Source organism: Phalacrocorax carbo, chromosome 15, assembly GCF_963921805.1.
Source record: "Phalacrocorax carbo chromosome 15, bPhaCar2.1, whole genome shotgun sequence".
NCBI lineage: Eukaryota > Metazoa > Chordata > Aves > Suliformes > Phalacrocoracidae > Phalacrocorax > Phalacrocorax carbo.
This window is the reverse complement of record NC_087527.1, coordinates 14573391-14586758: the sequence shown is the minus strand read 5'-3', so window position 1 is coordinate 14586758 and position 13368 is coordinate 14573391. Positions and strand designations below refer to the sequence as shown.

At 50.8% G+C, this 13368-nt stretch overlaps 1 protein-coding gene across 20 annotated transcripts in view; it reads right to left on the bottom strand.

Annotated features, from left to right (window-relative positions):
• Positions 1–12381, bottom strand: part of FBRSL1 (fibrosin like 1) — a 555176-nt gene extending 542795 nt beyond the window's left edge. For 18 of the 20 annotated variants that reach the window (XM_064466507.1, XM_064466515.1, XM_064466498.1 and 15 more), the window contains exon 1: positions 11339–12381. In XM_064466507.1, coding sequence (XP_064322577.1) covers positions 11339–11632 — 294 coding nt within the window. In that variant the 5' untranslated portion in view covers positions 11633–12381. The remainder of the gene's footprint in view (positions 1–11338) is intronic. The other 2 variants (XM_064466502.1, XM_064466519.1) reach the window with 1 other exon arrangement.
• Between the last annotated feature and the right edge of the window lie 987 nt (positions 12382–13368).

Here is a 13368-nt window from a genome sequence, read left to right as displayed (position 1 = left end):
AGCACAACACTGAATACACGCAACCAGAGGTGGTGTAGGAGCGCAGACCGCAAACATATCAGCAAACAGATATTTAGTAACGGTCACAGCTAGCTGACCTTCAGGCAGAAACTCAGTAACCCGATGGTGATGACATTCCTGGCCCTGGATTGTCTGCAGCATTTATTTTGGCAGCGGTAAAGAAAATCCACTGATATATTTTGACCAGGAAGCGCTGATCAGGAAACCAGCAAAGACCTCTCTCCTGTCCAACAGAGAGGCTCGAACAGCCTCCCCTGCAAACCCACACCTGCCTGCTTCGTCCGAGCAACACAACAGATTTCAATAATCAAGAAAAATGATTTTAAGATCTTCAAATCCAGCAGCACAGCTTGCCTCAAAGCTATAGCGCAAGAGCAACACTTGCCTGGAGACCAGGAACTTCATAAGCCCAGTGATGACAACCCCGAGCTCCTCCTGGGTGGAGGAAAACCAGGCAATACGCTCAGAGACTTCACAACCCATTAATGTATTTCTCAGGACGCCAAAGATGCTCTGTCTGGAAACAACTTGTGTAAACAGTTTGTTTAAAAAAAAAAAAACCAACCACACACCAACATCAGAAATAATTCTTGGGAACTTCTCAAGAAAACAAACTACATACAGTTGTTTATCTGAGGTATCACCTCGGAGTTTGCATTAGTTCACATAGGCCCCCCCTTACAGCAGTCCATAACCTCTGGTTTGGAAATGGCATGTCCTACACCTGCTAAAACACACGCTCATTTTCTAACTGAGGCAATCGGGTTTGATGTTAACACCAGGCTCTAGACAACCTCCTACCCAACAGCTGCTTAAAAGACCACCTTTTCTTGCTAAAAGCCTAAAACTTGTACAGATGACTTCACAGCCAGCATAGGAACCTTTTTCTGATCGAGTCCTGAAAGCCCTTTTGTCTCAATGCAGGTAAAATTTTATTTTATAAGTCACACGCCTGATGTGACTTAGTGTCACCCAACGTTGTGGACGAAAAGTCATGAGCTGTATGAAATCAAGTTACAGAGCACGCGCAGCCCAGAGGCTCTCATTTCTCTCTCATTAACCCTCTTCCCGAGACAAAGAGCATCAGAAACATCGGCGCCTGTATCGAAGTTGTCTTAAAATGGTGCTTCTCTCTGCACAAGTTACCCCGGCCCCGCCGACGCAGCCGCCTCCGTAGCAATGGAAAGGAGCTGAGAACGCGGCTCAGTTCCAAACTCCCATGTAGTACCCGCAGGGCCAGGCTGCGAACAAAACCCCTCACCCGCAAACGCACGGGGCAGGGGGCTGCCCCGAGAGCGTTAATAGGGCTTTCATCAGGTTATCGGTTTGCTTGATGTAATTTCCATGTGCACATCATAATGAACGCACAGACATCCGCGGGGTTTGATGGAGGAGCTGATAGCAGGCGAGTTCTAGAATCCATCTGGTTGGAAAACCATCATCATTTTCACCAAAAAAATCACATTAGCCAACTCGTATCACAACCGGGTACTATTTAGCTTCAAACTACAATTCCAGAACAAATGGTATTCTTTTTTGCTGGAGAGATCCTGCAAAATATTCAGTAACTTGAAACTAAGGGGGGGGGGATGTGGTTTGTTTTGGGGGGCTTTTTTGTGGGTATGTATGTTTGTTTTAAATGCACCAAGTGCTTTAGTTAAGTCTGAGAAAAAAAGGAAGGCAGTTTTTGCCCATCTCACAACAAAACCTCTCTTGAGATAAGGGTCTGTTCTGCATCAGGAGAGTTTCCTAGTAAATGTATGAACGAATGCTTCTATGAGAAGCAAGATTATAAATCCAGAGCATGAGTAGGGACTGATGAAGCCTAGGGGAACTTAAGAAGCCCTAAGTCAAGGCCTGTATTTTAACTGAGATAGAGAACTAAAGCCAAGGCAAATCTCACACTAACTTTACACTCGCAGCGGTACCCGGAGCGTAGCACGCTCAGTGGGGCATCGCACTGGTCGGTACATCCCACGTGAGAGACACACACCACGCATGAACCTGAGGTGAGGCAGAGGGGAAACATTTCACTAGTGGTTCACACAGGAAGATTTTGACTTTGGCTGCAAGCTACCGAAGCGACAAATAAAGGCCAGAAGACACCGATGCACGTACTCGCTCCCGGTTATAACATGCAGCACGCCGCCGCGAGCGGCGTCGCAGCGCGACATGCTTGCACCCGCGCAAAACCCATCCCTGGGGGCATCTGACCATGGGCGAGCACGTCCCCACCCCGTAACAGAGCAAAATCGGGAATGCTGCCCCGTCTCCGAAGCACCGACGGCGTGAGCAGCCCTTTCGCGGAGGCTCTCCCATCACCTCCTGCGCAAACACCACGTGCGTTTCACGTTACACGTAACAGACAAGAGGTGATCCCCTCGAGGCGGAGGGGTGAAGCCAGTGCCCCCGAGCGGCAAATCCAGCCTCCCACCGGGCACCCAAGCAATGGCACCGGCGGCCGAGGTGACGCAGGCGGTGATGAAAGGACTCGCCCAGAGCTCAGAGAGGAAACTTGTGGTGGAGTCAGAAAGAAAACCCCGTTATCTCGACTTCCGGACCCCTCTGCTAACCGCCAGACCACAAAACACTTTTATTGTAGGATAACATTACAACAAATAGCTATTTTCTGTTAGCAGAAAACCCACTTTGCAGTTTTACTTTCAAAAATCCATTTTCACTCCAACTCTGTAGGATTGCAAGCCAGCTCTGTGACACGGCATGAACAATTTCTCCCTCCTTTGCATGCCCCAGTTTTATTAAATAATCCCCATAAAAGCAATTACTGAGCTTTGGACTGAAAAATAACTAGGAAAAAAAAAAGAGACAGCAAATTCTGTGTATCTTCATTTGCATACAGATTCCCTCCCTCCCCCTTTCTAAGGTTTTTGCCATGAGGTCTTTTATGTCTCTTTCAATAATCATATAATTATATGATTCCTAAAGTACACGCTGGCAACACTTCAGGGGATTTTAGTCATTACAGGTGAAAAGTCTTTTCTCTCATGTCTAATGCTCGCTAGGATCTCCTTCCACTTCATTCACAGGTAAGATGAAGAACCGAACGACACCCAAAACCCTCTCCCAGCCAAATCTGGGGGGCATCAGCCCTCTTCCTCCTCCGTGATGGATACGGGGAAGCGGCAGAACTGAACTGCCATGAACTTCAACCGGAATGAAGCATTTTTTTAAATTAAGCAGCCCATCATTTTTCCCAGGCACCACATCCAACTATTTTAATGGCTTTCACATTTTTTCTTTAATTTTACAATCTGAAAGAAATGCCAAGGTTCCATCGAGGACCAAGAACACCGTAATTCCGTTTCTTCCAATGGTTGCACATTATTAACAAGCTGTCAAAACACCATAATTATTTTATATCAAGTTTGACTGATTCCATAAACATCTCTCAGCTACATACTATCTTGAGTCTCACTCCCAGAGTGCAAGTATGTGCTCAGGCTAAGTGGAATAAAGAGGCTGCACATCCTCCGACAGCAGCGCAAGAGACATTTATAAGCCACCAAAAAAACCCAAAACCAACAGCAGTAACGCGTTTATTAGCTGATGCACTCGATGTCATTCTGAGGTTTGAGACATTTCTTCTCTTTAAACTCTTTGGGGTTTTAGCCCCTCTGCACAAATAAGAGCTACCAGGAAAGAAACTTCAGCCTCACTAACCTGCAGGAGGGGTTAAAGAAGTGACCCCGGTGTCCGTCAGCACGCCGCAGCCCGCTGAACAGCCAGAAGCCCTAAATTATCATTTGTTTCCCAACTTGGGCTGCACGTTTCCTCCTAACCTAAGCGTCTCCTCACTAAGTACAGGCTAGATCAGGGATGTGCTAGCGTCAGGATAAATCCATCTATATTTAAAATTGGGGGGGGGGGAAAAAACCAAAACAACCAAAACCAAACAATTACATTCATATTTTTACAAAGCTTAGAAAGGACATCTGTTGGAGAGGAAGAAAATGCGACGCATCCAACCGCAAACACTATAAACTTCAGGTTTAGACTACAGGCACGAGTACGACATATGTATTTTTTTATTTTCCTGAATGCCTCTCTATCACAACCTGTTCAGAAGAGAGCGAGGCAGGCTTTGGACAGACGAGAGGAGCCCAAGCGCAACTCCCTTGCCCTGCCAACAGTGCCCAGCAGTCCCCAAAATAGAACATTTGACTTCAAATTGCCACGTCTGTGTGGCACAACTATACATAGCCAGGACAAGATTAAAAAAGCTTTGCTCTGAGCACAAAGGGAGAGACAGGAATGGTGCCATAAGCCCATGTTTTGCAGCCAGTAGTGCAGGGAAATCATTTTGATCCCTTCAATCCCCTTATCCATGCCAACCACTGACCTTGCAGATACAACTTTTTGTTCAAGTTTAGTCCCTTTTTGGCTTGAAGCAAGACAGAGCTACAAAGCAAACGCTCTCCATTCATCTTGGATCACGCAAGCGCTATGTACGTAGCTGCCCCCGCGCTCCTTTTCACCAGGTATTTCTGACCTTCAGATCCAGTCACTCGGTGCAAAATAATTAAGCTACAAAAACGGACGTGCCCCTATTCCCCTGCCATTAGGGCTGGCGCATCTGCTGGCCTGGCCGGGCGCAGGGAGGGAGAGCCCTGCGGCCGCTGCGGTTCGTACCTGCCCAGCTTTCACAATCCTCGCACCAGAGGAACTGGACCGGCAACCAAAGGCCGGTCGCCGGCTGGTTTTGCCTCGGCGGCTCGGGAGCTGTTTAACCCTCGCTGCCATTTTAAACATTTTGGATTACTAACATGAAGACTGATTCTCCTTTCAGCATCTGAACGGTATTCTTAATAGTTCATTAGTTTTGGAAAAGAGGCTATTTTTTAAGGAGATGGAACGGGAGCGGGACAACAGTGCTCTGACTCTTCTCTCTGCGAGGAGCATGGCTGGAGCGGTCACAGCCCCCATTGTGCCGAGCACGGCGGAGCCAGAAGATATTTAAACGGCAAGAGCCACTTCACCTACATAAAACTCTCTTATACCTTTACCGTGATAAACTGGAGGCATTAAAGTGCAGTGAATTGGAAATTGTTCTCACTTACAGCTGGATGTTCACATACAACTGACACCAAGACGCACGTCCTCCGTACTGTATTTCAAATCTTTATTTTTTAAAAAATAAATTTAATTTAATAAATTTAAAATTTAAAAAATTGCATCAAGCAGGACAGCGTTTCAGTTTTGCTGATACCATTCACTTTCAAGTACTCCCTTACAGTGCCGCAGACAAACGACACGAAGTTCCCCATGACTTCTACCACCAAACCAAGGCCAGCCGCTACACAAGCTGAAGCAACACCCATCCCTGGGTAGCACTTACTTTCCCCAGCCGAGGTGCACACACGGGTTCAGATCCACGTGCACGCAAAGCCCACCAGCTCTAGCTAAGCTTGACGCGGGGGGAGCAGCCTGCAGTGGCCGTGCCTGGGGAGTTCAACACCTCACGCAGAGAAACAGAAAGCAGCAGAAGGGGAGGGTACCAAGAGGAAAAGAAAAAAACCCAGCCCACCCAAAACCCTTTATATGAGTGTAACTGTCTCCAGCCTGGGTATCATATCTCTGTACCTATATGAATTTTTGAAGAAGTATAGTTTTGCGATACATCAGCCCTTCTGCAGAGCAAGCAGGAATCTATCTAGAAACAAAGCGAAACACGCCAGGCTGATCTCATCCTACCGGGCTCCCGTCTTCACGGTTACTTTCCCGGAAAGTCATGTTGTGATAGTCAGTCTCGTTCTGTGAAATAATCGAGATAAATGATTAAAAGCGCATCTCATTAGCATACTGAGAGGCCAGTAAAGTTTTCAGTACTTACCAGACAAGGAGTCAAATGCCCTACTGCAAGCATCCATTAATCTGGATCCTCTATCAGCTATTATTTGGATGAAGCGGAACAGTAATTTTATTATATCTCTTATCAAAAAATCTTGCCTGTGCAATACAGAGTACCTTGTATTTCTCACACATGATATATTCAAATTTTTAATGAATAATAATCTATCTTCTGAATTTTTCTGTAGCGGTTGGTCCACTTGGCATTTCAGCAGGCTCCCTCTCACGTTTTACCCCACATTTCAAACCGCTGAAGAAAGGCTGAGCAGTTACACTACAGGAAACTACTTTGGAAAAATTGCTAAGATATCAAGAGATCTTTCAAAAAACCCAAACAGACAGGGTCCAGCGCAGTGTGAGCCAAAAACAGGGCTTCGGGTAGGGAGGAGGGTGACCCCTGAACTCACCTGTGATTCTCACAGCCAAGCCGCAGGTAAGCAAGCAGTGACAGCTGCACAATACGCCCGTTCATCCCGGCAGGTTTTACTGATGAGGCAAAGGACTCCAGCTCCAGCAAAAGAGCCGGATCCTTCCTCACCGGTGGTCTGCAGGGAGCCTAGCTCCCCTCGGTTCCTGGCCTGACTGAGCGGGTACTTCAGGCTCGCCCCTCTGGTTTAGCTCTGCTTTAACCACCTCTTATTCCTTAACAAGCACAAAAATACCTTAAGTACCTGCTTCAGATAAGATGCAAAGAAATCAACAGCTAGGAGAACAAATCAATGGAGACTAACAAGCCTTCAGGAGAACCAAAAGGCATTTAGAGCACCATCCAGAAAATCATTAGCTTTCCTGAGGTTAAAAGCCCTTTTTTTTAAGGAATAACTGGCCATCAGAAACATTTACTTGATATACCATCACTTGCCAATTCAGGAATACTTAAAAATCTAGAAACTTGTTTTAAAACACAAGACTAACTATGGAAAAAAACTAAGCTGCAAAGTACATACACAGAGATATGATGATAAATGAGAAGCTACGTAGCTAGGTCAGTGGAACTAGCACAAAACCTTCGGAACAGGAAGCTGCAGTTAAATACACTGGTTTTCTTATCAATGAGAGATCAGAGCAACAGCAACAGCACAGTGTACAACACACATGTGAAAACAGCCTTATCAAGATAACAGCTGAAGAACTTATGGATTCTGTCCAGAAGTCTACTATCACCATTAGGCTTTCTAAACTCTGCTACACCCCAGCGCAAACGGCAGAGAAGGGGCTGTGATTTTAGCCCTGCCAGACCCCCGGGTACGAACAAAAGAAAGAGCGGGCAAAGCGTTAATCTCCTTCGGGTCTGCGACCAGATGCAGCTGGGCCCCAGCTCGGCTCGTAAGGGCAGCATCACCACTTCAGCACGACGTGCACGAAGTCAAGGTCTGCCTCTTTTCAGCTCGGGGATCTACGTCTGCACAACGCGTCGCTCCACGCGCGTTTGCGAGCGGATTCTCCACGAGGTTCTATAAATAGGTTAAACATTCCTAAAAAAACCCATACATACACACACACACACACACCAGGAAAGTTAAAATTTCCATACAGCGTTCCAAGGCTTTGCTGGAATCTGTAAAAATGATAAACAACAGCCAAAAAGAAAACACAACCCCTTGTCTTTACAACTACTTTGGGAGAACAATTGCTCTCAAAGATCGCATTCATTAACATTCTGATGAAGTTCCCTTTTAGCGCTGTTTTTCATACTTGAAAGGAACAGCTATGATCAGAGAGAGCCCTCAACTACCGACTCACTCATTTAGATTCTCTCGCTCTGATTCACCAATCACCTTCAAGAATAATTAGCAGCTTCGTCTGAACGTAATGAATATACACACATGCTCACATACAGACCATTCATTTCGGAAGGCGGCGAGAAATCCCCTGTTTCTCAGCCCGCTGGCTGTTCTGACCCCCGGCACGGGAAGCATCTCCTGGGCAGCACCATCATCTGAGGGTTTTCCAGCAGCCACCCGTCTCGCTGACCACCTCAAGCCAGCAGATCAGGGCAAGCTAAGCGTCCGGGTTGGTAACTCCAAAGCCATGTTTGGTGGCTGGGTATCAAAAAGAAAAAGCGAACCCAACCCCAAACCACCCCTACACACACATCACCTGCGTGTAACCCCAGTGGGAGCCGGATTTATACGAGAAGATTCAGAGCAAGGAAGGGAAAGGGGAGGTTTTAACTTCTTATGTACACAAAGAGCCTGCTGCTGGTTTGTCTGTGGGCTTGTATTTCTTTTTTCCTTAATTTAAAAAGAAAAATATTTAATCAACTTTGTCTACGTGAAAGCTGGTAGGACAGGGGATCCGTAAGCCAAGTCACAAGTAAGTATCACAGAAACAAGCAGCAATATTTTCAGACGACAACTGCCAAAGGAAACATTGCCACATAAGTTAAATCAAAATCCAGAATGCTTAAAATTCATGCCAAAGAGCCAAAGGAGACTTCATAAAGCCAGCCCTCAGTATTAACCTTAACTGCTCGTACCCCCAGGTCAACGCAAAGGAAGTATATATTTATTCTATAAAGCACCCTTTATTTACAGGAACACCAGTGGTAAGAATTTTCTTCAGCAGGGAAGGGGAATTCACAATATTTTGAGATAAAAAGAAAAAAAAAAAACAAACAGAAAACCACCTTACCTCTCCCAAATGTTTCTACCATTAAGTTCTGCCTAGCCCTTGAGAAATTTAATTTCCAGGGGGAAGCCCAAAGCTTAGCTAGCCCATCAGACGTAATCACAGCCCACTGTAACATCAAGTGACAAACAAGCCTCGAAGAAGAACACAAGAAAGGATCGCAACGAACTGCCACATATGCAACAAAAGCTCCTTTTAGGATTAGAAATTAAATAAAGCAGACTTTCTTCGTGCAGGATTGTTTCTAGGCTGCATACTGACCCTTATTCTTTCTCCTCCCTCACGAGCATGGAAGGTTTCAATTCTTATTTATTTTCAAAATACCATCACAGCAGATTTTTAGGTACTCTTAAACAACAAACCCACACTGAAAGGCAAATCTCCTCCAAAGCAGAAGAAAACCACCTGTCGCAGCCCAGCACACTAGAGCGCACACCTCCACACGGCGCAAGATGCCGTTTCGCTCATTTACACGGGCATAAGCTGCTTTAAAGTAGTTTTGCCTTAATACCCCCCTTCCCTTGCTGCTGCATCCAACCCGCCAGGCATCACCCACGGTCCAAGGCAGCGCCACACGGGAAAACCCACGCAACGCAGAGCGTCTTGCTCCTTTTTAGTGCCACTGGGATTTACGAAACGCACGCGGTCACGGGGGCTCCCCGAGGGCCTGGGCCACGGCACACCTCCCAGCTCGGCCCCTGAAACAAACAGGTGAGTTCTGCTCGCGCTGCTCCCTCCGAGGTGCCAACGACCACCCGAGATGCGAGGCGCACGCGTTCTCTTGCGTGCCGGCGGATCCGGTAGACATCAATTAACCTCAGGTGGTACCGAAGTGTTTTGCAAGAGTTTGAAAGCGGAAAGTTTTGTAAAGGCTTGTATATAATTTTTTTAAAAAAAAATAAAACCCAGAAGTGCTCCCACAGACAGCCGTACTTTGGGGTGGCAGAAGTTTAAGGTCGCCCTCTGCCCTCGTGCGCCCTGTTATCAAGGTTACGGTTTGGTTGATTTGATAACAAGGCTTATCCCATTCGAAAAGCCCGGAGTTTTCCTCGTCAGCCCCGAAGGGACTGCGCTATCATTTGAATTCTATTTCCTGATAATGTGCTCATCATGGTAGAAAATTTCTGCAGGAAGATGAATTTTACTTTCTTCACTGACAGCTCAGTGGAGACTCCGGGGTTTAATTGGACCTATTTGCTGATGCATATTTGACTAAGAGGATGCCCAAGAAAAAAAAAAATTTAAAAAGAAGATACAGACATGGCTTGTTTTAGGGGCACACGAAAGCCGATCACTCGCTCATTATCAGTTCTGCGTGGACAAAGTAGGACAACACCCCGCAAGTGACGCTGTGAAAGGCCAAAGAATAGCCGTCACCAACAGAGATCGCCTTCCCAGGCTGGCACCTCCACACCTAGCGCTGCTCGGGACTGCGGGGCGAGATGTCCCTCCCGAGCAGAAGCCCAGGCTCCCCAAGCCCTGACGCCAGGGCAGATGGCCAAGGCCGCTGCTGCCACCCCTGCAGGGGCACGGGGACCACCTCCAGGACTTTTGAGAAGTTGGTTGTACGAGCCAAAAAAAAAACCCTCCCGACGGCCAGGGTGCCGCCAGAGCCCAGAGGCCGGCGGGGCAGGAGGGGTGGGCTGAGGGGCAGAAGCAAAGCCCACAGACAAAATGGGCCCTCCAAGGCTGAGCCAAAGATGTTCGAGATCCCAGGGCAGACCCGAGATTATCCATTAGCCTGCGCAGAGCCCTCCGTCGCCGTAACGCGGGTTAATAGGTACACGAGTGTCAGGAAACCCAAAGTAGGGAAAGCACCCAGAACTTCGCCTATATTTTCGCCACGGTGTGTCGAAGAAAGTGGGCAAAGGCACCACGATTGCTCATATTTACTGGGGATTCAAGTTATTATGCCTGTCGAGTGACTCGTTAGGTGCTTTCTCTCGACAGCTCACTACTTCCCCTCGTACACAAACAACACGAAAATCAAAAGCCAAAGTCTTAGTTTGTCAATGCCCCTCTGAAAATATTAAATTTCCTGCTCTGCTTAACTTAGCTCAGACAAGGCAGGCAGTATTTGCTCAGCAAATATTGTTTGTAATAAGTTAGACAAGCAATATTTTTTGCCAGCCTATTAACACCAGAAAAATATGTACAGTCAACAAGAGATGAAGAATTTGTTCAATTACTTCAAAAATGGGAATTACAACCAAGGGATTATTATCCATTTAAACATCTCTTTTCCACAAAATGTCAAACACTAGCCATTTGCTAACAATCTCCGGAGACAGATAAAGTAACATTTTGGCAAAGCAAACACAAACTCCACGAGCCGGGGGGGGGGGGAAGGAAGGGGTTGGGGGGGGGGGGAAGCTCCACCATTCACAACAATACCGGACCATCCCAACACGCCAGGAATATTTCGCAGCCCTCCGCCAGGCAATTAAAACCCCAAACAAACATTCGACTTGCCCTAAGTGATAGTTAACACCAGCCGGAGCCGGAGGGAGATGAGGGGGGGGATGTGGGGGGTGGGGGGGCGTGGGGAGAAAAGGGGGGGGTGTGCAGCAAGTTGCCAGCGGGGCTGCCACCCCCCGGGCCACCCTCCCGACCGCAGCCCCGAGACCCCTGCGGGCTGACACCAGGATTAATGCACATTAATTGCTATTTGCAAAATTCAGCAGCCTCAAAGCGCCGCGCTTCCTTTTTCGATTTTTTTTTTTTTGTTGTTTAAATTTACCCCCCTCCTCCCCCCGCCCCCTCCCCCCGCGAGGGACGAGCCCCCCCCCCCGCGCCCCCCCCTCCCCTCCGCTCGTACCTCCAGGGCTTCCAGGGTGTTGAAGCTGGCTATGGCGAAGCCATCGATGAGATCCTCCTCCTGGGAGCTGGACTCGCGGCGGCGGCGGCGCGGGGGCCGGGCGGCGCGGGCGGCGGGCGGCGGGCCCCGCGGGGCCGTGCAGTTCTGGCCGCCGTTCTCCTTGCCGGGGCTCGGCTCCTTCTCCGAACCCGAGGAGGGGCTCTGGTTCCGCGGGTCGCGGGCCGCCGCCTCCCGCCGCCGCACGCGGTCCCGCTGCGACCTCGACCTCCGGCTCTGCCGGATTTTCCCATCCATTGCCGGAGAAGCAGCAAATCAAAAAAAAAAAAAAATTTAAAAAATAATAATAATAATTAAGAAAGGCCGGGCGTGGGGGTGGGGGGGGGCGGGGGGGGGGGCGCGGGGGAGGGGGGGAAGAGAAAAGTCACCCCCCTCCAACTCACCGCTTCCCCTCTCCAAACCCCGGAGCCCTTGCAAAAAAAAATTTTAAAAAAAAAAAATTTAAAAAATCAACAACAAAAATCCTGCTGTTCAGACCCTCGGATCCAGGGCGATGATAATCCACAGAGCAAGGCTGGGTGGCGGTGGCGGTGGGGCGAGCGGCGCGCACACACACACACACACACACACACACAAAAAATATTAAATCCACGGAATGACCTTGACAAATTTCCACCCCCCGCCCCCCCCACCCCCCCCAAAAAAGCAGAGACGGGAAGAGGAGGGGAGGAGGGGAAAAAAAAAAAAAAGAAAAAATTAAAAAAAAAAAAAAAGAGAGAGAGGGGGGGATCTATCTGGATCAGGACGAGGACACCTCGGGTTCACTCGGCGCGGAGGAGAGAGGCAGATCCAGGAGGCTCGACCCAGCTCGGGATAATCCAGGCGCGGCGCCCCCTCCCCGGGGGCAGCGCCGCTCCGGGGCCGCGCTCCGGCCGCCGCACACCGCGCCGGGGGGGCCGCCGCCGCCGTCCGCGCTCGCCGCCCAACTTTCTTGCCGCGGAGCGAGCGAGACAATCCCTGGGCAGCCCCCGCCGCCGCCGCCGCCTCCTCCGCCGCCCGCCGCCGCCGCCGACCCCTCCTCGCCGGGCGCCGCCGGCGGCTCGCAGCCCCCCGCCGGCGCGGCACGGCGCCCCCGCCGCCGCCGCCGCCGCCGCCCGCTGCCGGATGGCGCTGGCCCGCCCGCCCCAGCCCGGCCGCCCGCGGCGCGGCGCGGCGCAGCCCCGGCCCCCAGAAGCGGCTCAGTCGGCGCTGCCCGGATGCCGCCCCATTCTCCCCGAGCTGGGACGCGGCGCTAGCACCGCCCGGCCGGCCGCGCATGAGCAGGGCTGCCAGCTGCGCGTCATTCCCCGGCGCAGGCCCGGCCGTGCCCCCGGCCCCCCCCCTTCCTCCTCCTCCTCCTCCTCCTCCTCCTCCTCCTCCTTCTTCCCGCCCCGCCGCCGCCGCCGCCGCCTTGCCTCGCCTCAGTGGGGGGAAGGAGGGGGGTGCCGCGGCCCGCCCCCGCCGGGAAAAGTTCCCCCCACCCCGGGCCGGCTCCCGCACCGCCTCCGTGCCCCGCTCTCCCCTCACGGGGCTGGCTGAGCCCGCGGGAAATGGAGGCGTGAGGGGAAGGGGGACAGCGGCGGCAGAGCCGCGGGGCGGCCAGAGGGGCCGGCCGGGGGGCGAGCTGAGGGGCCGGGGGGCGAGCTGAGGGCGAGGCAGTGAGCGGCGGGGCGGGGTGGGGTGGGGGTTAAACGGGGAACGGAGGGACGAGCTGAGGGGTGGGCTGGGGGTCACAGGGTGAGGCAGGGACAGGCTGAGGGGTTGAGGACAACCTGGGGGACCCGCCATCTGGGGGGTCAGGGGTCGCGTTAGCAGGGGACAAGCTGGTGAGGAGGGCGCAGGGGCAAAGGAGCTGCACAGCCAGAGCTGTAGGTGGGACGTGGAGCTGCACAAGGGGGGCGAGGCTGAAGGCCAGGGTCGTGGAGATGGTGGCGGGAGACCCTTCACCTCATTCCCCCCCTGCTCCCTGTCCATCCATCTTGCCGATGTTTCAC